The 23,902-nt window shown below is 40.3% G+C and overlaps 1 protein-coding gene across 5 annotated transcripts in view; it reads right to left on the bottom strand.

Annotated features, from left to right (window-relative positions):
* bahcc1b (BAH domain and coiled-coil containing 1b) overlaps window positions 1-23,902 on the bottom strand; it is a 98,988-nt gene that overhangs the window by 30,164 nt on the left and 44,922 nt on the right. For 4 of the 5 annotated variants that reach the window (XM_084134485.1, XM_084134484.1, XM_084134486.1 and 1 more), the window contains exons 3-8: window positions 15,721-15,897; window positions 5,962-6,084; window positions 3,884-5,878; window positions 2,957-3,071; window positions 2,650-2,840; window positions 2,303-2,461 (exon numbers count right to left, since the gene is read on the bottom strand). In XM_084134485.1, coding sequence (XP_083990611.1) covers window positions 2,303-2,461; window positions 2,650-2,840; window positions 2,957-3,071; window positions 3,884-5,878; window positions 5,962-6,084; window positions 15,721-15,897 — 2,760 coding nt within the window. Of the gene's footprint in view, window positions 1-2,302; window positions 2,462-2,649; window positions 2,841-2,956; window positions 3,072-3,883; window positions 5,879-5,961; window positions 6,085-15,720; window positions 15,898-17,066; window positions 17,190-23,902 lie in introns of those variants that run through there. The other variant, XM_084134488.1, reaches the window with a different exon arrangement.

Genomic DNA, 23,902 nt, shown 5'->3' with positions numbered 1-23,902 from the left:
GGAAAGGACGCCAGATTTTTAATTTTTGTATGAATTATACCTTTAACTAGACAAGCTGAAATGTGGACCAGACTTAATGCTACAAAGTCAAAGTCTGCCTACATGTGACTAGGCATTTCACAGATGCACTTTTGTGCTGTTTAATCGCTAAGCGAACAGGAAATTTGAAAGGAGTTGGTCATTTCTGAAACAAGCTGATCAGATAGGAAGGACGGAGGAAGGGGGAGAGTGAGAGAGAGAGTGTAGAGGGATGAAGCGCAGCTGTGCAAAGCACTTAGTCTCAGCCTTGAGCCTCAGCCCACAGAAATTTCAACACAATATGTTTTTCTTTCAGCCATTCGGTTTTGCATGCTGCATATTCTCCGCCCCTCCTTCCTTGATGTATGGCAAGGACCTTTGTTTGGGAAAGATTACTGGGACAGGGTTATGTTTCCCTAGGGAGGGATCCAATGGATGCACTTCCCTTCTTTGTTGCGGAAAGGGGAGTGTGACGCTAAGGAGCAGAGAGCTAATTAAATTTCACAGCCAGTGTGGGGAGGAGGAATGCCGAACAGAGGCGCACAACACAGGACAGCAGAGCACAGCACAATACAGCAAAAAGCCACGAAATGATGCGGCGCATAGCAAGGCACAGGATAAATAGGGCGAAAAGACATACAGAGATGCACAACAAATCAAAGCACAATGCCAGAACTGTGTAGACACGATAGCACAAATACAGCCAAATACAGCATGGCATGACAAAGCACAGTGCAATACAGTTAAAAACCAATAAACCAATAAAACCATTAAAGACATGCTAAGTATACCATATTCTAACCAGAGAATGACACAAACTGCTGGCATGAGCTGATCCTAAATATTGCATTGGTTTAAAGTAGCTCAGTGTTCAGGTAGAGCAGGGATGCGTTGTTATTAAAATTCTATCTGATACCGATAAGCCAATAATTATTTTCACGTTATCGCTGTTAACCAATAAATCAGTCATTTTAAATGCTTGCAAGTGAACTTAGGATATTAAGTATTATAGCATACAGTATGAATAATTAATATTCATTCTGAGATTTGCTGAAGATTACATTTAACAGTGTTATTATTTATTAGTGCTTTAAGGTAAACTTTGTAAAAGTGAGCATTAGATGATAGCAAAGGAAGTCTAAAGGTAAACAAATGGAAGCAAGCAAAATTAAATATTTGATATTGACCAATACCAATACATTTTTTAAAATAATGTTGGCCAAAAACTGATATATATACTTAGTATATAGTAGTAAAATGATCTTTCGCTGTGCAAAAATGAACAAAACATTTTGATCCATAAATTGTTATTTTTCCCTGCACCCCTCGCTTTCTTAGATTCCACACATTGACACAAAGGAGACAAACTCCTAAAAGCCCACCTGGGCCAATTCTGCTGCCATGCGAACAACGTATTCATACAAATTTAATCTAAACCAACAGACCCTGAAACGTACACCCACACAGTGACTTTAGATCTCCATTTCTCTCACTCGCACATGCTTATCTATGCATACGCCCCCCTTCCCCCCCACACACACTCAAAGTCAAATACGCAAGCTATCTACTTGAAATGATAATTTGTTTAAACAGTTTGAATAATTCCACTTTGCGCATTCAGAGTGTGCATTAGGGCCGCTTGTGAAACTGTTCCCATTAAGTCCATACTACAATGTGCTGTAAATGCCTGCTTGGCTTAGTGAAGCGTTTCACAATAATGATTACAGAATGATACAGGGGCAGAAGGGGATGAGATGGAACTGTGCAGAGGGGGAAGGGACATGAGACCCAAGGGGAAGGCATTCAGTGTAGAATTCTGGAACAAAACAAGTGGACAGACTGATCAAGGATTAAATTGCTACAACTGTCTTGCTGTTAAAGGAAAAGTTCACCCAGACAAGAAATTTCTGTTTATTTCTAGTTATTAATTGATCATTGGATGAAGGAAAAAAAAGCTGTGTGATGATTCTTCAAAAATCAGCTTTTGTGTTCCACGGAAAAAAGTCAGTCACACGGGCTTGGAACAAGGTGAGAGTCATTTTTGGGTCATTTATCCATTTAAGGACTATTCACAACAAGTCTAAAGTGGTTTATACATACATAAATAAATAAAACACTGCACAAACAATTACAAATATTTTAGCTTTTCTTCTTTTGCATGGTCTTTGAATATATGTGGAACTCAATAACCTCCATACACTTTATATCCTAACCTATTGGCATTGTTGCTAGAAAAGCGCAATTCCTGGGATAATTAAAATATCAATAATTTTGGGAAATTTACCAAGGTGATGAGTGGCAGGGTGGGCTGCTGGCTCGGTAGGCAATACCACTAGGGCGGCGGAGGGGTCCTGAGGCAGGGGCAAGACTGGCTGCAAGGGGCTGGGCATGGTTGCAGAGAAGCCTGGGGTCAAGTTCTGGTGCAATGCTGCATGACTGAGACCTGAACAGACATGGAAAACTGCTTAATGATGAAAGATTTTGGCTTAAGTTTCAATACTAATGGGCAATTCATTGATTATTTAGTAGGGTAAAACTAATTAAACAACACATGCAGAAATTCAACAAGACCATGAAGTATATTGTAATCTAATATCATCAAAACAGTAAAAACAGATGGCAATTGCTCACCATAAGAGTGACCCATCCAGAGGGAGGGACTTCCTGTCCGAGGCATCCAGTGATGATGGGCGGGGTGGGCGTGAGCAGATGGCTCAGTGCCTAATTGGCTACCGCCTGGCACAATAAGGTGTGAGGTCAAATCTCCATGGCAACTACTGGAGGGGTGGATCCTGGCAAACTCAACTCTGTCTTTGTTTTCCCTGAGGGGAGGCCATCAAAATGGCACAATGTTACTCTCTCAGGCAGGAAAACTACACTGTAGCATGCTGACTCTGCAGGTTGATCTTTGGAAACATCATATGACTAAAAGCCATACCTGAGGAGGAGTTCTCGCTCTCTGTCGAATGGAGGCAGTCCAAGCTGTTCCTCACAGATTCTCTTCCTGTCTTCATCCATCTCCCGCTCCAGCGGGTACATTGGGCGTCCAACACCTAACACAGAACAGGTTCAGCACCATAATCTGAACACCCACCTCTGATCGAAAACATAAGACCATCCTGTGGCAAAAGTCTCAGTGGCTGTGTCTGAAATCAAAGGCAACAACCTGCCTAGCTGCCCAGTTAGTAATTGACTCAAAGAAACCTTTAAAACTGATTTAAAATCACCTTCCGACGCACCATTATGTGCTTTTAAAACTAATTTGCCTTTAATAATTTATTTAGTAATTTCACTTGTTCAGACAACATTTATATTCTTTCAATCAAATGTCAAACCAGAGGTACAGGATAGTGGGATATCACAGGCACCGAAAAGTACATTTATTGCATTCATGTCTTGCTGTCTCTTTATACTGTGTATAAAAGTAGCATTGTCAGACACAGCCAACTATCAGACACAGCCAAGGTGTTGCAACTGGGTAATAGCTATTCAGCATGTTTAACTTAACAGGTGGCTGTTAATTGTCATCCTACATTTGTATGATCTTGGCATGTGTTTATATGAGAATATTGTACACTGTGTCCTAATGAAGATTTAAGAGCAATTTGGCAGTCACCGTAACACCTAAAAAACACAATCTGGCAAGGTTACACCTACAAAATATCATGGGATGACAAGTAGTTTGGATTAACAACCAAAACATCTTATTTGTGACAATTCCTTTAATCTCAAGATGTTTTTTTTTTTTTTTGCATGAGAAGTTTACAAAAGTTCATCAAGCACATCCAGTAAACTGAAAAATGTAGAGCTTGTTAGAACGCACACTTGTACACACACACCAGACCTCCTGTCGAGAGTCGCTTACCCTTCATGCTGGGCATCACTCTGCTATGGTGGCTGTGGGTGGGATGCCCGTCTGGCAGGCGGCACAGGGGCTCTCTCTGCCTGGCAACGGCCACTGCTATCCCTACAGGGGGCTGTCGCACCTCTCCCTCCCCCTGAGCTTCCCCTGAGTCCTTGCCCGCCCGCTCCAAACGCGCGTTCTCCCCAGATGATGAGGCTCTCCTGGGGGGCAGGGTCTGATTCGCCTCCTGTAGAGCACTGCTCGCTCCGCTCCCACTTTTGTCGCTTCTCTCGCTCCTCTCCCCAGTTACTGCCCCCTGCTTGATGCAGCCCAGGCCACCAAACGGGCTCTTCTGAGAGAACAGCAGTGGTTGCTGGCTGCTGTACTTCATTAGACTACTCATGGCATTGCTTTCAGGTCCCTGGTGGCCCAGTGTGGCCTCCTGCGGGGCGGTTAGAGGGGGAAGAGGCCCTTGGTCCCCACGTGAAGTCTGGGAAACAGCACCCAGAGAGTTGTAAGCCTTGTGCGGTTCTTCATCCAGCCGAGTCGGGTGTCCTTGCACCTCCCAGGACGGTTGATTGCCGGTCTGTTGCCCGCTGTGTCCCTGCGACTTGGACTCCAAGTCCATCTTCCTCTTGTCTTGTGCGCTGTTGCTATGCTCCAACTCTGGACCCTGTCCACCAGTGCTAGCCCTGTTACTGTGCTGCTGATGACGTATCCGTGCAACTCTCTGACTGTTCCTCTGAAGAGTACACTCAATCTCTGTTGCACCTTTACCTTCGGACGAAGCCCTGTTCGACGGACCTGAGTGGGTACAGTCCCGGAAAGGTGGAGTGCTGGCATAAATGCTACTCTTCACTTGATGGCCACCCTTTGTCCCCTGTGGCAGAGAGGGACGGAAGGCATCAGATTCCTCAGTGCTGTCCAAACTACATGAACGAGCCGAGTGGGGATGCCTATTCTGACTGTGCTGAACCTCGTTTGTGCGTGAATGGGGGCCCGGGGGCCAGTCTGGGCTCTTGTCTGCTTTGCCATATGTGTGTTGCTGCTGGGAAGATTTTCTTTGGCAGCTACTCGGAGGAGGCAGTAGGGTAGCTGCTCGACTTCCACTGCTACTCCTCTCAGGAGTTTTCATTTCTTTCCCTGCACCACCCCCGACCATCCCACCTCCCACACCTCGACAGTGAGGGTTTCCTAGCTGGAATGGTCCACTGGTTTTGTCTCTCAGTGGCCCCACAGAGGGCACAAACGTAGGCCCTGTCACCTCAGAGTCCCTGCCAAGGCTCTTTTCTTGAGCAGTGGGCATGGTTAGTGGAGCAGGGGGTGGTGGGCAGAAGAGATCTGGGTGGGGATGATGAGGATGATGATGGTGCGGATGACTTGGGTGTAGCCAGGATGCTCCCACGGCAGACCCTAGGCCCAGGTGAGGGGGCATGGAGTAGGGCACTGGGTGGGCATGGCCCAACATGGCACTGTGGCGAAGACAGTCTGAGGGCTGCTCACTAATTCGCATCTCTCCACTGACTCCCTCCTTGCAACAATGACCATCTCCACTGGTCTGCCGGCCAGTCCCCAGACCTGAGGCCCCCGGCCCCACACAACTGGGCAGGGAGCCCCTGGTTGTGGCCCCTGGATCAGAGCCATTCTGGGTCTTGGTGCTAAGCAGGCAGGAACTAAGTGTCTTGGGATCATCTTTGTGCCGAAAATTTTCTTCTAGGCCATGGGGGTGGTGTTGTGGATGGTGCTGGTGGTGGTGGTGAAGGGTGGGAGGACCGTGATGATGACGATCCTGCTTGGACTCTTGTTTACTCTTTTCTTTCTCTTTCCCTCCGGGTGCTACTCTTCGCTCTGCTACACCCGTCTCTTTGGAGCTCTTCTGGGATGCTGTGCTCCCAGGTTCCCGCTCACGACTGCAGGAGTCCAAAGGGTGGGCGAGAGCGGTCCTAGATAATGGTGGGAGGCTGTGATTGGTGGAGAGAAGGTGGGGCTGCGACGGGAGGCTTCGTAGATAGAAATCTTAGGAAAGAAAGAAATTTAGACAAATACTTTTACATAAACTGTTTACTGTTACTTGACAGGAGAAATTTAACCTCACTCACCTTTCTGAGTGTCATAGAAACGGTGCTGTCCATAGAGTACGCTGCTGTTGCCATGGTGATCGAGGGGGCTCATGGACAGGAAGGTGGGGGCTAGACTCCCTGAAAAGCGGGGATACCCTGGGGCTGAGAGAGAAAGGAGAGAGGGGAGAGAACATTGTCAGGATAAACAAACGTAACAAAAGAGAGTGACAGTTTTGGCCTTTTGCTGTGGTTGGACACAGGTTCATGAAGCCCTACAGCATGGTACAACCTTTCCCAGAATCCCCTGCACAAACAAGTTCAGTTCTTTACTCGACATTTATGAGTAGCTCATCTAAACAAGAGCTTTTAGAACTTCTGTTTACAATTATTTAAAATTACAGACTTTTAAAAATAATCTTAATCTTTATTTTCAAAAAGTTTTTAAATATATTTTTCAAGGTAAAAAGTACTTTTTACAAATTTCATGAATTATTAATACATAAATATCAAGTTTTTGGGGAGTCGCACCCCATGATATTTTACAATCTGAACTATGAAAAATAATTTTAATTCAGAAATAAAAAGAAACTCATCATAAAAGAGGTGTATTCAAGTAGTTGCATGTATGAATTGCATTTTTTTTAATTATTCTTGAATAAACTAATAGACAATACAAAAATAGCATCCTATTATTGACTCAATAACCAATAATAATATCATCAGAAAGCTTTGCCTTTGACTTTAGTGCATAAAACTAATATATACAGTATATATATATATATATATATACTGTATATATTAGTGAAGCTGAGCGGCCATTTACCTCTCTTTGAACCAGTAGGACGTGTGTGCATAGCTGTTAAAAGAGCGTGTTGTATTGGTTTGTGTCTGTGAATGTGTCTCTCTTTATAAATATGTGTGTGTGTGTATATATATATATATATATATATATATACACACACACACACATATATATATATATATATATATATATATATATATATATATATATATACACACACACACATATTTATAAAGAGAGACACATTCACAGACACAAACCAATACAACACGCTCTTTTAACAGCTATGCACACACGTCCTACTGGTTCAAAGAGAGGTAAATGGCCGCTCAGCTTGACTCTAGTCTCTGACTCCAATCTTCAAGGACACTGAACTGTTTCCTGAGATAGTGAAGGCTACAGTGGGGTATATTTATGTGTAAACTAAGCACATGGCTGAAACCCAACCACAGACCAGTAGAGGTCAATGGCCAGGCACACAAGGGTCACATGCTTAAGCCGCCCACAACACAGAGCTATTACAGGCCATCTGTGGGGTGTGTGTGTGTGTGTGTGTGTGTGTGTGTGTGTGTGTGTGTGTGATTTTGTCTGTCAGTGAAATGGTACTCGTTTGAGGGGAGAGTATCCCGGTGTCTTTTTGAGTGTGTGTTCCTCTGTGCATGTATTTGCTTGAGACACCCTGTCCTTGCACACTGTTTAATTGGATGCAGTTAAAAGTTTAACGGTCTGGGGCCAAAGTAAACAACAGTCCATAATGCTCATCCTCAGCATTCCACAGAGCCATTGTCCCATAGCCTACAAAACACACACACTGTCGTGACCCCATCAGTCCTGACACAATAGGAAACTCTGGAAAAAGACGATGGATGTGCATGATTAATTGGTGCCATATCAGTCATCAGCCGATATTAGAGAGTTTTTATCAGCAACATTGACCAACTGTTTTGTGATTGGTAGAACTGATAACCACACACCTCAAGAACCTTTGTTAAGACTTTCACTATAGTAACAGACATTTGGGGCATGAATTAAACCTTTGTGTAACACATATATCAATCACGAGCAAGAGGGTGAAAGTGAGAAAGAGATGTGAACGAGGGAGTGTGAGTGTGATAGAGACAGAGCATATCATTTCATTCAAGAGGAAGATTATGAGGGCGACAGACCGTAAGTGACTGTGTAGGTACATGTGTGAGTGTGTCTGGAAGAGAGAAAGAGCGATTGAGAGACAAAGGAGCAGGGAAGGAGATCTCCCCCTCTCCTGCCTCTCCTACTAATTGACACCAGTGGAGCGTCCTGCTGACAGTGACATCACAGGGGAGTCCAGATGTGTAATATCGGGCCTTCTGGCTGCACCTGTTTCCTACAGCCACTGAATTTCAATGTTATCGACACACACTCACGCGGAGCGCACACATACACACACTCCTGCAGCATGCGTAGATACAGAGAGACGCACACATTACCGTGAACATGCACAAAGACGAGGAACAGGGAAATAGAAATTGAAACACCACAGTCATTTGTAAACGTGTGTATGTCCTTGAGCACGTATACTGTGTACACATGTATACACTAACGTGTATGTGTACACTACAGTTTTTTTTATATTATTAAAAAGTCTCTTATGCTCACCAAGACTGCATTTAATTGAACATAAATACAGTAATAACAATGATACGGCGATATTTTATTACAATTTAAAATAACTATTTCTATTTTCATTTATTTTAAAATGTAATTCATTCCTGTGATGGCAAAGCTGAATTTTCAGCATTATTTCTCCAGTCTGCAGTGTCACATGATCTTTAAGAAATCTTTCCTTCTAATATGCTGCTTTGCTGCCCAAGAAACATCTCTTAATCTTAACAATGTTGAAAACAGTGGTGCTGCTTAATTTTTATGGAAACCATTATCGTTTTTTCAGGATTCTTTGATGAATAGAAAGTTCAAAAGAACAGCATCTATTTGACATAGATTTTTTTTTTTGAAACAATGAAGTCTTTAATGTCACTTTTGATCAATTTAATACATGTTTGCTGAATAAAAGTAATAATTTCTTTAAAAAAAAAAAAACACTTTTGAACGGTAGTGTGCAGTCTCAAAAAAGAGATAAAAAGGAAATGGGAACTGAACAGACCAGACCACCACAGTTGATGCCAGACCAGAGGAGAGAAGAGAAGAGAAGAGAAGAGAAGAGAAGAGAAGAGAGGAGAAGAGGAGGCAACAATCACCCCAATCCCTCCGTTCCACAATTAATTTAAATGCCAACAATTAGAGCAGAGCAGCACGGCAGTCTGAAAGCAATCACACTCTAATGATGAGCAATAAATGCAGTCCAGCAAAGACCATTATAGGCTAGAGTGACGAGACACACACACACACACACATAACTAATCAAACACACTTATTGTAAACTACAGCTCCCCAGTCTGAATGAAAACTGTATTCATCTAAATGAAGAATGATGGAGCCACAGGAGCTCAGTGTGCCAGATCAAACTGAGATTGAGCTCAGAAGCCAAGACACTGTTTTTGTTCTGTAAGACTGAGAAGCAGTGAAAAGTACAGGTGGGGAGTGTTGGACAGTGTCCCAAACAAAGTCAAAGAGGATCTGTGGTTGGTTGTGTGTGTGTGTGTGTGTGTGTGTGTGTGTGTGTGTGTGTGTTTGTGTGTGTGTGCTACACAGAACTACCTATTCAATCATATGCACACAGACATTAACCCTGGTGAGCTGAGCGCCAATGTTTATTTTATGGAGGTAATTTTCTCTTTAGTCTATGAGAAATTATAAACAAATTATTAACAGCCACTCCATACCTCCATCTTTCTCTGTAAAATACTTCTAATTTCAACTTCTAATTACTAATTTCATTTTCAACATATTTTATTGCAAGGACCGTTTAATTTAAATAACTAAATCAGTGACAAAAAAAAGTAACAGTAATAAACCGAAGAAATTAAATTAAATTAACTAGTCAATCTGTTCCAATCATTAAGAAGTGCTGTGAGTGTAACTCAATACCAGCTCCACCGGCACCCACGACACAATCATATACCTTTACATGCAGGGCACAATAAAGTGCTTCAGATTACAGCCTCTCAAGTGCACGACAAACTCAACATCCATGTACAGTACAAAACTGCATGTCATGCAACCTACAGGAAGAGAACAATAGTCACACAGAGACACGTACAGCCCTGTAATCGTATATATGTGAACAAAGATTCCTGACCAAAAAAAAAAAAGAAGAGTAAGAGACTGTGTGAGAGAGATGCGTTCCTCTGTTACTGTTCATTATTACAATTAAAATTATTAAAATTACTCACATATTTCCTTTAACTAGATATTTAACATACTTTATCCTTTAAGTTAGATTACTTAATTCATAATTGTTCATTAAAAGTAAATTGGGTAACACCTTACTTAAGCCTTTATGTATAATGCAGCATTATAAAAGTATTTTTAATGTATTAATTATGCATTGTAATGCACCTTATAATGAATTGTATGGTCTCATGAATAATTGTAACCACAGTCATATTACACCTTCATAAAGTTTAATGCATTAAAACACACCAAACAACCAAATTCCAGATGTACAGTAACAAGGAATCTGTGTGAATAGTATAATGCATTTTAACTTTGGTGACAATTATTTATGAAAAGATATAATGCATTATAACGAACATTATGAATACCTTTATTATGCATCATACATAAAGTCTTTAAGTGTTACCATAACTTTTTGTTCATTTTTCTCTAAAATGTATTTACCTTTACTTTTCTAAACACCACAAAACAAATAAATATTGCTATATTTTATTTTTGCTATACACATTTGGTTATGCCATTAAAAATAGTTTAAACTGATATAGAGAGAAAGCAGCACAATATAAAAAAACAAACAGGGCTGACGCACTTCTGATCTTCTATCGCACTAATTGAAGCAAAGCGGCAGAACGAAGCCGGCAGACGGAGGGAGGAGAGAGCAGAACAGAGAGGGGAAGAGGAGGACGAGGGGAGGGGATCTTGTCAGCTCTGTTAATTGCGAGATGTGCTGAATCAACGGCTGCAGAATGTGGCCACTGTGGCTGGCTGCAAGAAAGAAGACGCAATAAGCCACAAAAGGCCGATTCACATCAAAATCTGCGGTAAAACCACTTTAACGAACACCCTCAGGTGGCTTATTGCTTTAATAAACGGCAAAACAGCAATACAATAAAAGACTATTATCTTCAATAAATAGTATGATTTATTTTTATATAATCGTAATTGAAATAAACAATTCTTTCCAGCAAGTATAGTTCATTAGCCTAAGGGATCACATCCTGAAGTGCATTTGATGATTTTTAACTTGATTAGGCATGTTTTCTCTATCAAAGTATGTTTTTGTATTATATTTTAATATGCAATTTATTCCTATAATGGCAAAGCTGAAATTTCTACAGCCATTAACATTAATCCTTCAGAAATCATTCTAATATGCTGATTTGCTGCTCGAAAATAATGTAGTATTATTAATGCTGAAAACAGTTGTGCTGCTTAATATTTTTGTGGAAGCTGTGATATTTTTTTCAGATGCATCTATATTTTGAGTTAGGAAGGTTTTATGTAAAAAGAAAATAGACAAATAATAAAAAGAGAGAAGCAGGTGAAAAAGATAATGAAAGATGATGGTCTATCGATAATCAATGGTAAGAGAAGGTGTTAGAACCCGAAAGCAACAAATAATGGGGAAAAAAAAGTTTTAAAAGGGAAGAGCAATGGATGAAGGTGAAAAATAGAGAGGAACGAACAAAAAAAAAAACTAATGTAGAGGAAGAGTGGTTCAGTACATCAGGGAGAAAAAACTCAGGTATTGAATGAGTGAGAGATAAAAGAAAGATGGACAATGAGACGGCGAGAAAGAGAATACGCGTATGAAAAAGAGAGAGAGAGAGTCTCGGGTGGCAGATCTGTGCGTTGGCTGGGCGCCAGACACTGGAGTTCGGCCAGCTGGCAACATGCCGATTGGGGCTTCCTGGATTCAGTCCTTAAAAACAATCATTTGGACAGACTCTGTGTGTGTGTGTGTGTGTGTGGGATAACATATATTTGAGTGGGTGTACATGAGCTACTGTAACCAATTATTTTCCTCTTACTCTCTCATTTATTATGAAATATACAAACTGTCTCCATGTCTTTTCCCAGGCTAAACACACTCCACACACACACACATTCACAGTCACTGCATGCAATGTGCCAAGCCAAGCCTGGCTTCCTCCACCAGCTGGGACTTCAAAGGTGATCCCCTCTCTGTTGCTTTGAGCCAACTCCCTTGCTCTCCTTTTCTCTCTCTCTCTCTCTCTCTCACACAAACGTAGCGCGCAGACCTACCTAACACCCTCACGCACACTCAAAGTACAAACTCTCCGAATCTTTTGCTGTTCCGACTTCACTTCTACCTGCTCCGGGCGTTTTATTAACACCCAGCGAAGCACTCAGCTGTGCGGTTAATGCCTCACACAACACTTGTTTAGAGGATTTAGAGGGCACATATGTGTGTGAGAGTGTGTGTGCGAAAGAAAGAGGGACAGAATAAACGAAAGCATCCTCTGGTCAGGCACAATCGCAACCTGATGTTCCTCAGAGGGTTCACACAGATGGGAAAACAGGTGTCCAGGTTGCTTTTAACTTGATCGTAAGGGAACGCACAGAGAGTCACTTTATTTCTAAGGGAAAACATTAATGGATAAATGGATAACAAACAGCACAATTAAAAATCTTAATTCCCTCTGAAAAACATGCTTAGGATTAAAGGGAACGTGTCATTTTAAACTGTTTGATTTTCTTTCTTCCATGGAACTCAAAATTAGATTTAAAAATATATATTTTGCACACTATTTTCAATATAATGAAATTCTTTTGAAATCATACGATAGAGGTGTGTGTGTAAATGAAAGTCGTAGTTCACTGAAAATCTTGACTTCCGCCTTTGAGAGTTCATGACATTATTTTAAATCAGATCTTTTCATTGATTCATCTAGTTTCACAAAACTATGATTCATGAACATATTCATACTGGTTTTGAGAAACTGGATAAAACGATTCAATGAAAATATCCAAATCAAAAGAACAATTTAGTGAAACTGGATTCGGTTCTCAAATTCAACTCACCGACTCTGCCACTTCAAATTGGCGTGAAATAAAAATGAACCCTATTTTCTAAATGCATATTATTGATCTAATTGTGATTCATCTATGCATGTTTTTTTTTTTTCACCAATTCACTGATGGACCGAACCAAGTCCACGCCCTACGTTTTTTCTTTTTCTGATACGTCGAATCATTTTTCGATTTCACTCAGATGTACACAATACGGAAGAAACTTTTTGCTACTTCCATTACACCTTAACTTTAACAGCTCACCAAAGGGAAAGATTATCAGTGTATAGACCTTATGTAGCTCCGCCCCTTTTCAGTGTTGATCTAGTTGTGTTCCGTCTTACGGATTGTATTTCCACACATGAAGGTAAGATCTTACGGATTTATGAATGAACCACTCGTTTTAAAACCTTCCTGGTCTATTAACATTCATTATGACAGTTACTTTAAACATTATAATGCTCATGATAACTTTTGTTACTTCAACAGCTAAATACTCTTCAACAGCAATGCCATATAAATATACAGAAATATACGTTTCTCTGGTGCATGAGGTCTATAACAACTAAAATTTCAGTCTATTTGCCACAAGCTATGATATGATAGCACAGGCGTCATGTGGGACAATTTTATGGTGCTTTTACGTCCTTTTTGGAGCTTGACAGTCACTATATATACTTCACTTGCATAGAAAAGAGCATCGGAAACTTTGATCATCGTATCGGCAAAATAACTATTTGTGTTCCATGGGAATATTTGGAGTGTAACTCAATATCTTGTGTTTTCTGTTTGAAAAACACACACACCTCTGGCTGATCTGTCTGCCATGGGGCGGTTGGGCGTTTAGGTATCTGGTTATCAGTTAGGTTGAGCCAGCATGTCTCACTGTTGGCGTATTTCTATGATATGACTACAAACACACGTTCTCTCAGACACTAATTTACACAAACACACTGACACACACCTGACCGGGAGAGATAAAGGAGGCACTGAAAAGTGTTGCCTGACCACAAACTGTTCAAAGCCAAAAGAGGAGCCAAGGGGCCAAAAGGCAGAGAGGACACACACACACACACACACACACACACACACGCACACGCGCACTCAGCAGGGTCCGGAAGCCAGCACCTCCCTGTGGTGATGCTTCTAACCATCGACATCTCTCAGTTAAAACCGCATTCACGTATCCACACAAATCCACACACAGATGTGTGTGAGTGTCGGTTGTCTGAGCAGGAAGTAGACCGTTGCAGTTGGGTTTAACCGTAAGGGTCACGAGACCTCTGGGCCTGGATGAGGAAACCCCACATCAACCCCCAAAACAGCGAGCCTCTAATGTTGAGCCTCACATTGCAACGTCTCTTGGCAGTCGGGTGTCCACGCGGCCGTTGTGACCAGCTCAACTTCATCATGAAATCCCATTACAATGATGCTCAAAATGCATTTCCTCGCCTTTTTTTGTTTTTTTTGTTGCTTTTAAGGTAATTTACTAAATTGCCGACAGACATTACAGCACCATCCTCATAAAGTTAATGAATATTAATTAACAATTTCCTGGACCGCACAGGAGATCCCGCTGCATCCAATCAACTAACGCTTTTCTCTCCTGTCCTCCTCCTTTCACCCCCCTGGCCTAATGGGTCAGGTGGGGCGTCACATCATCGGTAGCTGGACCGTCTCCAGGGGAACGGGGCTGGGGTAATTGCATGGCTCGTTTTGATGACATGCTTTTTATGCAAATGAAGTAGGGAGTGCAGGGACACGGCTGGGGGGGAAACGAAACCATCCAATCAGTTGCTTCAAGGGGCTAAGCACAATTAAAGACTGATTCAGATAATGAGCTCTTATCATCACGATGGGGCCGTTTGTATCATTATAGACACATTCTGTTATTAATATTATTGCTATTAGTTTTATTATTATTATTTTAATGGTGATAATCAGAAGCATCATCATTATATTTATGATTATTGTTATTGTTGTAGGTTATTGATGGTTTATATAAAGCTCTCCGCGCAGAAGAATATGCTCTAGGTCGGCTACGGCGCCACGTTTTTTCCTCTCCCTCTAACTCTCTCATTCTGTCTCGCACGCGCAGATTTGTTCAGTCATTCAGTTACAGTAGCGCTGGGTGCCAGCAGTAACACCACTGTGTTCGCTGCCAACCACAATTACTGTTCCATTCTGCCAGCTGCCAAGAGCTCCGCAGATACAGAGCAGTTAACCCGCACTGATACACACACACATACACTTGTACGCGGTTGTACACAAATCTGTGAAAATACCAATAGCAAGTGCTCAGCTGTGCATACTATTTAAAAAGAACAGGCATGTGCAACACAAAAACACACTACACTCAGACACACACTAAAGGCATACACATTTATTTAAAGATCTATAAATGTTTAAAAGAACATATTGCATATTATGGACAGGACAGTCTAAATTAAGCATACGGAGTGCACATAAGGGGAAAACATAATTACGCTTGTATATAAAAATCTGAAATTACGAAAGGAGTACACTAATATAGCACAGCACACTGAATCTTATGTGAGCGTTTGTCATTGTTAGGTTATGATCGATATAGAAAGCATGCTGGGTATTTATACAAGACCAGTATAGAAGAATAGGACCATATAGATTGATAAACGGTCTAAGAACAATATATAGAATTTTAAATAGACAGACAGACAGAAAGACAGACAGACAGATAGACAGATAGATAGACACATAGATAGATAGATAGATAGATAGATAGATAGATAGATAGATAGATAGATAGATAGATAGATAGATAGATAGACAGACAGACAGACAGATAGACAGACAGACAGACAGATGATTACCTTCATGTGAGTGGGGGAACCAGATCTGTGACGGGGCCGTGGAGTGAGGTCCAGAGCGATAGGGTGGAGAAGAGGGGGATGATGGGGGTCCGGTGGGATGGGAGGGAGGAGATCCCAGACTGCTGGCCAGAAATGTTCCCATGAAGGAGGCAGGGGAGTTCCCTATCAGTCCACTGCCTGCAGGACAAAATAAAAAAATGGTTAAAAATCTGACAAAACCACGGAATGACCAAATATTGAATTGCTTCACAATTACAGTGCAGCCGTTACAAAGAGAAAATACATGAAGATTATTTTCTGCCTAAAATAATCATTCTAACCAAATTAGACAATTACAGTGCAATTGTGGGGAGAACTATGACTAAAAAAGAAAAAGAGAGAGAGAGTTTTGTAGCATAAGCGTGTAGTCTGTTCTAAGACACTGTGCCCATAATGAAGTCCCTGTGATCACTCTGCTGTAGCTTCTCTCTCACACACACACACACTTTGCGACAAGACCTACAAAGGAGAATGAGAAACAGGCCGTAATACACTCTCATCCAAATAATCATTACCACAGCACACCCAAAGTTGGGTGTCTGTCTGTCCAGCCAGCAGGGACAAAATAATGCTAAATGCAAAGAATAAACTGCAACAAACCACAGTTAGCACAGAAAACAACAGACTTTTAAAATTGACTTGATATGAAGAGTTCAGATGCAAAAGCAAAGTGCCATCTGAAATTTTCTTCTAGAATGATCATTTTTATCAAGCTTGTATATTTAAGTTCAATAATTTCACTTAAATGGCAATGCAAATGACCTATTAATTGTCATTTAAGTGAAATTGCTTCACTTAAATATACAAGCTTTATAAAAAATGATCATTCTAGAAGAAAATTTCAGATGGCACTTAGAGGCTTTTGCATCTGAACTCTTCATATCCAAATATAAATTCTGGGTCCTGAAGCAAAACCATGTTGAGAACCACTGACCTAAATCACCCAAAAAACACAGATGCACAAACAAATAGCGTAAAAAGATGGTGTGGAATGATAATAAGGAAACCTTGGATCGATTAGCATCAAAGTGATTTAACTGTATTCTTCCCTGAAGGAAAATGCGCAAGACTTAATACATTCAAGCCAACAAGGGTTAAATCAAATCCACTACACATGCACAGTACATACGAACCACACGGAGAAGTCATTACATTTCCAACACATCATCTATGTTTAGTTTTTTTTAACACAGAAAGAAACAAAGCGAATTTGCAACACTCCAATAAGTTTGATTAACCTATATGCTACAGAGGCACGGCTTTAATAAACTTCAGACATAATATAATTTAAAGATAAGGCAGCTCACCGGAGATGATTCGCTCGTGGTGTGATACAGCATATAGAATCATCAAACCAGCTTATTAAACATGGAACTCAATAGAACGAATTGCGCTTAAGACGATGTCTGCACAACATTTACAAGATTAACAACAGAGAATTCTGTGCAGATGAAAAAACACCACGCATGAACACACTGTTGTTAGTTTCAGTGTATACCGCTGTGGTTTCCTGTGCGTCTTCCCTTGACAAAGACCCTGCCCTTGTGTCCTCTAAAACAACCAACACCACCAATTAAACAGCGAGGTGAAGGCGAGTGCGGTTTCATTTCCTAAACTGATAAAAGTTAATTAACGTGGGTGAGGGGGATGAGGTTAAGGAAGACGTTTATGGGTGTGAAATTACTAAATGAGTGCTCTCACAAGATAAACAGAGCACCAGGCCACAGCTCAAGCCCTAGGCAAAAAATGACAGCAAGCAGGAAAAAAAAAGAAGTCAAGAAAGCAGGAAAAGACCAGCGGAATTACAGGTCTGGAAAGACGTTAGGCCGCTGGAGCCGGGGTGGATGCTGGGATCACAGCCGTCAAGACAGTTTGTCTCCGCTCACCCACTCACTCGCCTCGGGATGAAAGTAGCCTTTTTGAGCTGATCTAGGAACAGTTTCCCGCTACATGAAATGGTAATATCAAAGCTGCAGAATTCCCAGCACACATTATAGCCGTCTTCTCCCAAATGTCCCTACCCACTTCCCATGGGTTCCATTCCCGAAATGAAAGGACTGTGCAGTATTCACCAATGCATTATGGGTGTGGTCTCCACAATTCTGGCAAAATCCACCACTTTCAAATGTACAAGGTCTTTTCCAGTTGGTTAGTTAGGTCAACAGTTAGGACACAATATAAGACTTTGAGAAAGTAAATATATATCTATATATATAGTGTGTGTATATATGCATTAAATTTAATCAACATTTCCTAATGTCACATTTATTAATTATAGTCAATTAGGCATCTAATTTTACAGAAATGTTGATACAAATTATGTAGTTGACGAGAAATTTAAATACTTTATTTATATATTAATTAAAACTAGATTTTATTTTAAAAAGATAAAACAAAACAAATATCTTGCATTTTCACCTTATATTTTGATAAACTGTATATTTTACATTTGACCATTTTTTTATGAGATTATGCGTTTATAAAAACAAAAATGTATTTGACAAGAAAATTAAACTAAATATTTAAACATTTGATTTTTTTGTGTATATATAGCTTTTTCAACCAATATTTTTGTGAATTTCATATTTTAATTAAAATCGACATTTTATTTGATGAACTAACAAACGTTTCTTTAATGAACATTCTGTTGACAAGATTAACATTTTTATATTAAACTAGATTGTCAAAAAAAATCTTGCATTTTTTTAACCTCATATTTTCAGAAACTACTTCTGATTAAAACCGATTGCACATTGTTTATCTCAACAAAATAAAAATAAAAATCGTTGATGAGATTAACACTGAATTTTTCGGGAAAACACTGGAAAAACACAGCAGTTGCTCATTCAGCCCTGAAATCCTAGAGACATGGAGAAGCTAAATATTCGATCTATGATAAATTCAAACTGAACGAAAGCAGGGAGAAAGGGAAACCTGATGATCCACCCTTATGTGAACCTAAATACTCCTACATGATTCAACCATCTTGTCGCCATTGGTATCCTGGTAGCCTCAACCTCAGACAGCACAACCACAGACTGCCGACACTGGCCGTCTGATGAATAGTCTGAACAGAAAACTGGAAAGCACATCTGAAACTCACAGCAACAGCCATGCAAGTTCATTGCACACACAGGTCCAGCCTGGAGAGTAACAAAACAGTGTTTACAAGGCACCAGGTTAATATTATGAGAGCTTGAGAGGAAGAACTAATCACTGGATTTAATCTAAATAGCACATAGAGACAAAAGTAAACTGAATGTAGCTTTCGATGGGCGTTTTTGGCCAAAATATGCAGTAAAGTGGACCAGACTTTATGCCACAAGTCTGATTTGCACTACACCCGCCGTACCCAACCATCTGAACAGCACATAAAGCCCTCACTCCTCCTCTACGCCCTCCGCCAACTTCCCTTTAATAAAATGTTTCCTCTTGTTTGCTTTGCTTTATTGACTTTTTTCTCTTTTTTTCCCCTCCGTCTCGAGCACGTCGTGGGCTGAGCGTCAGCTGCAAACGCTGAAATTATTGCTTTCGCCCATCCTACTAACTTCCCCCCTACTTCCACCACTTCTAATAAACCAAACTGCAGAAATGAAATGCTGCTGATACATGAACAGAGGGATTGGAGGAAAGGAAAGGATGGCGGGAGGTCTAAAAAGAAATGTGGCTGCCAAAAAAAGCCCAAACAGCATGTGTGGGGAGGCACGCTGAACCTGGGGAAGCCCAGTCACTGTGAAAAAACAACAGCGACAGAGTCATTACGGCAGGAATACAGTGAGCTATAAAGGATGATGCTGTCTTGTCAGGCGGATCCCCAAAGGGAATGTGTGTTTATTTATGTCCGTGGTGCGAAACTCGGCTGAACGAGAGAGAGTGACTCTTGTGCGAGCGCTTAAGGAAATCGGGTCATGTGCATACTAATCGCCTGATTCCAGGCTCAGAGCAACATTAATCCAATTAAGGAATTAAAAGGAAGAATCCTGAAGAGTGGGAGTCCCGAGTGTGTCTGCCACACACAAATACACACTCACGTAACTGCCAATTGCACAAGTGCATGTTCAGCCTTGTCATCAAATGAGAGTCCCCCAGCGCTGCCCTTTAGTGGAACAAGACATGTGTGTGAGACACACAGACAGAGAGAGAGAGAGAGAGAGAGAGAGAGAGAGAGGGAAAAAAAGTCAAGTCAAAGGTTTGGATTATGTGTTACTTGTTTAAGTCAGAGATCCAAATGAAGTGCAATCCATCGGCACACACAACAGCTCCAGGTTCTAATGGGTCTGTGTGTGTACATTACAACAGCTGTCTCTCTCTCTCTATGTCTCTCTTCACAGGAGGATGTTTATGTCTACTGGTGCTGAGTACTCAGTTCAACAGACAGAGATAACACAAGTGCTGCTCTAACTATGGTGGAGAAGAGAATAGAGAACGAAGAGTAACAGAAACAAACTCAACGTATTTTACATGTACCTAAACCATATACATTTGCCAAATTATATATTGTTTAATACATACATACATATATACACACATACAAAAAATATACATAAAAATATATGTTTAAATAAATGTTTATATTTACCTGAAATAAATAAATAAATAAATAAATAAATAAATACTATAGTTTAGGCAAATGTATAAAAAAGTATTATTTTGCTATAATAAATAAATAAATTACATAGTTTAGGCAAAATATATAAAAATTGTATTTATTTGTAAAAATATAATAAACAAAAATATAAATGTGTGTGTGCGTGTGTGTGCACATAAATACATACATACAGTACATACATACATACATGCATTCATACATAACAATTTATGTTTTAGGTAGTTAAAATAAAATGTATATGTATGAATTTATTTTAGGTATTGCCAATAGATTATTTCCCCCAATAAACAGAAAGAAAAAAATTGGAATACCTGTTTCTGATTGGTCAATCTGCTATCAAATATTTTATATAAAGCCTGCTAAATTGATAACACTGGATTTCCAGCATAACTGTGCCAGTTTCATGTCTCTTGTATCATTCTGTGTCCTCTCTCTCCTCTCATAATAAAACAATTTCGCTCATTCTCATCAATATTGTATGTCCATTATTTACTTGGTAAGTAGTTGTGCAAAAAGAGGGATAATATTTGGTCAGACAGTTAATATTGCAAAATAAACCCTGATAAGGTGAACAGGACCCCGGCGCATATGGAACATGAATCCTGTGCTAAATTTAAGAACAACAGATGTCCCTGCAGAGATAACTAGGTAAACGTGTAAACATGAGTGACCGAGCTGTAAGCAAGCTCCACAAAATCACAAACACAAAAGTCCAACTGTAAATATCACACACACACACAAACATCTTGTAGCTCCATTAGTGTGAGAGCTGGAACATGTCTTATATGGCAGAGCTAGTGGAGGAGGGGCATAAGAGACTTCATATTAAGGGTTTTGTCAGGGGAGTGGTTACCGCATATGTGTGTGTGAAGTGAGGGAGTGTTTACACAGCTGGGTTCCACGCTCTCACACAACCCCACATCTCACTGTCCCCCAAAACATGTGCCACTCCAGAAAAACCCCAATATTTTCTCTCTTCACAGTCATAATAAATAGCCTTTGGGAGGGAGGAAGGGCAGGGTCTGCAGAAACAGCACACTTCACTCATTGCCTGTTTGCTTTGCGTCTCTAAACCGTGACTCAGTCAGTTTGGGATTGTGCCGTACGAGAGGATATTTTTGAAGTACAACAAACAACATTCTCAAAACTGGTCGGAAGCAGCATTTAGTAGCGGTGGTGACTAACAACTGCACGTTTAAATAAGGTGCCATCAAGAGATTCAGGTGTGCTCAAGTCACGCCCCAGTCACCAATCAAACCTACAAAAACAAAAGAAGAAAACAACCAGAACCAGAACAACATGGTCATAACAGTAAGTTTAACTCAAGATCCAGATCAGTCCAATTGATTCAACTGGATCAAATGATTAGCCTAATTCAAAACTTCTCTCATAAACTTGTCAAGGAAAGCTGAGGCAGGTGTCAAGGTTTCAGTGACTAAAAACGTACATTTCAGTCAGTTTCTCACACATGATTTTTGTCACTTCAAATGTTTATACTGAATATTGTAGATTCTTTAACTTTGGTCAAGAAAAGTGTTGTGGGGAAAAATAGAATAAAATACGACAAAATTAATACAATAAAACAATATCTGTGATGAACAAATTTACGTAATCTCCTCAGGGATAACTATTTCATCCAAACAGGGCTTTAGAGAGATCTGATCCACTAAATCATATCACAACTCCATATTGTACTCTACGACAGGAAGCAAGAATCAAGGTCAGCTTACACCTACGATGGTTGCTGCACATTTCTACTTTTTTTCTTCAAATCTTAGAGTGAACACTGAAACAGGCAGGAAATAAAAAAAGTGGAAAGATTAACAACTACAGCTGAAACTGTGAAGAACATGCTACATTTTTTCCAAGAACCACTAGAGATTGGCTGCTGTTGAGGAATTTCCTCCCTGGTGATGTCATTTGTGAATGTTGTGCCAAAAAAGGCAGATTTTCATTTTTAAATTTTAAATTTAATTCGTCATTGTTGTCTGCATAAAGGTTTTTTTTGTTGTTTTACCTTTCACTGTTATGATATGCCATCCGTGGTATTCCCTGGTCATGAATTGAATTGTAAATCAGAGGAAGCATCTTCTCCTGGGAATCGGGAAGAGGCCGTATGAGTGGGTGTGTGGTCTTGTAAGTGTGTGAGTGTGTAACTCTGCATCTGTGTATTTTAAAAAAGGAGGTCAGACTGGAAGTGAGTTAATTCCCAAATGATTGGGACACGCCACACCCCAGAACTGCCACAAATTTTTGGCAGCAAGGAGTTGAAGTAATCACAATGGTGTGTGTGTCTATGTGTCACGTGTGAGTCGTCCTATGGCAGGATCATTAAACACAGCTTCTCAGGATGAGGTACGTCAAACCACACTAAAAAACTCGGACAGAGGCATGAAATAATGTTGCAGAGGAGGAAAGGCGATTTGAGAAAAAGACAAATAGGAGAAGGGGGAATTTTAAACCGGCAACAATGAAAGAAAAGAGTAGACAGAAAGCGCACTGCACACGGCAGAAAACCAAAGACCCAAAGATCTATCGCCGAAGTCCGACAGCCAGGTCTGCGGGTCGGAGTGTTTGTATAGGCACAGACAGCACAGCTGGCGGGAACAACGGAGCATCGTTTGCTGGACAGTAAAAGTGCATCGTGCATGTAAAGACACAGAGAACTGCACACCACCCAAAGAGAAAAAGAAAACAATGACGGATAGTCTAGAAGCAACACCATGAAGTGAATGAGTAATGCAAAAAATACATTTGTTTTTTTGTAAGATAAAGGTTTAGGCCTGAAACAAATGTGTCAAAATATGATTCATAATGGGTTGTTTAAAGACTTATTTTTGGTGTTATTCCCTTTATTATGATAGGATAGTATAGAGTAAACAGGAAGCAAAGTGGGAAAGAGAGGGGAACGGGACCGGGAAAGGTCCGCAAGCCTGGACTCGAACTCGTGTTGCCCAAAGTGCAATCACGTTACATGTCGGAGCGCTGCCCACAAGGCTATCGGCTCCGATTACAAATCATAATGTAAAAACAACTAGGCTACATGTTGCATTCTCAGTATTGCCACATTAAGGGGCACTATAACAAGCTCAGTACTTAAATATATAAATTACACTGTAACAATGACACTTTAAAATAAAGTGTAAGCCACAATTACTTGTTGCCACAAGGGGGCAAGTTAGCGAGCATTAGCATAAACTTTTTTCTTCTGTGATTAGTTTTCTGTCAGGCAGAGCATAAACTGTCATGGCAGAACAACAATCTGAAGAGAATCTTGCTAAGCAACTTATTTAAAAGTAAAAAAAATAACAACATTTATAGTTGATTTTATTGATTTTGTTGATTTTATTTATAGTTAATTCATACCTGAATAATAACATCCATTTTCATGCCACATTTGAATTGAACCACCATTTGTCACCATTAATCACCATCTTTAGCAATGTCATAAAATGCAATGCATTCTCAGAGTTGCCACAAGAGGCACTATTGCAGTAAGCATAAACAGTCTTCTATGGTAAGTTTTTCTTTCAG

This window comes from Abramis brama (assembly GCF_963993115.1).
Source record: "Abramis brama genome assembly, chromosome: 14".
Classification (NCBI taxonomy): domain Eukaryota; kingdom Metazoa; phylum Chordata; class Actinopteri; order Cypriniformes; family Leuciscidae; genus Abramis; species Abramis brama.
This window is presented reverse-complemented; position numbering and strand designations above follow the sequence as displayed.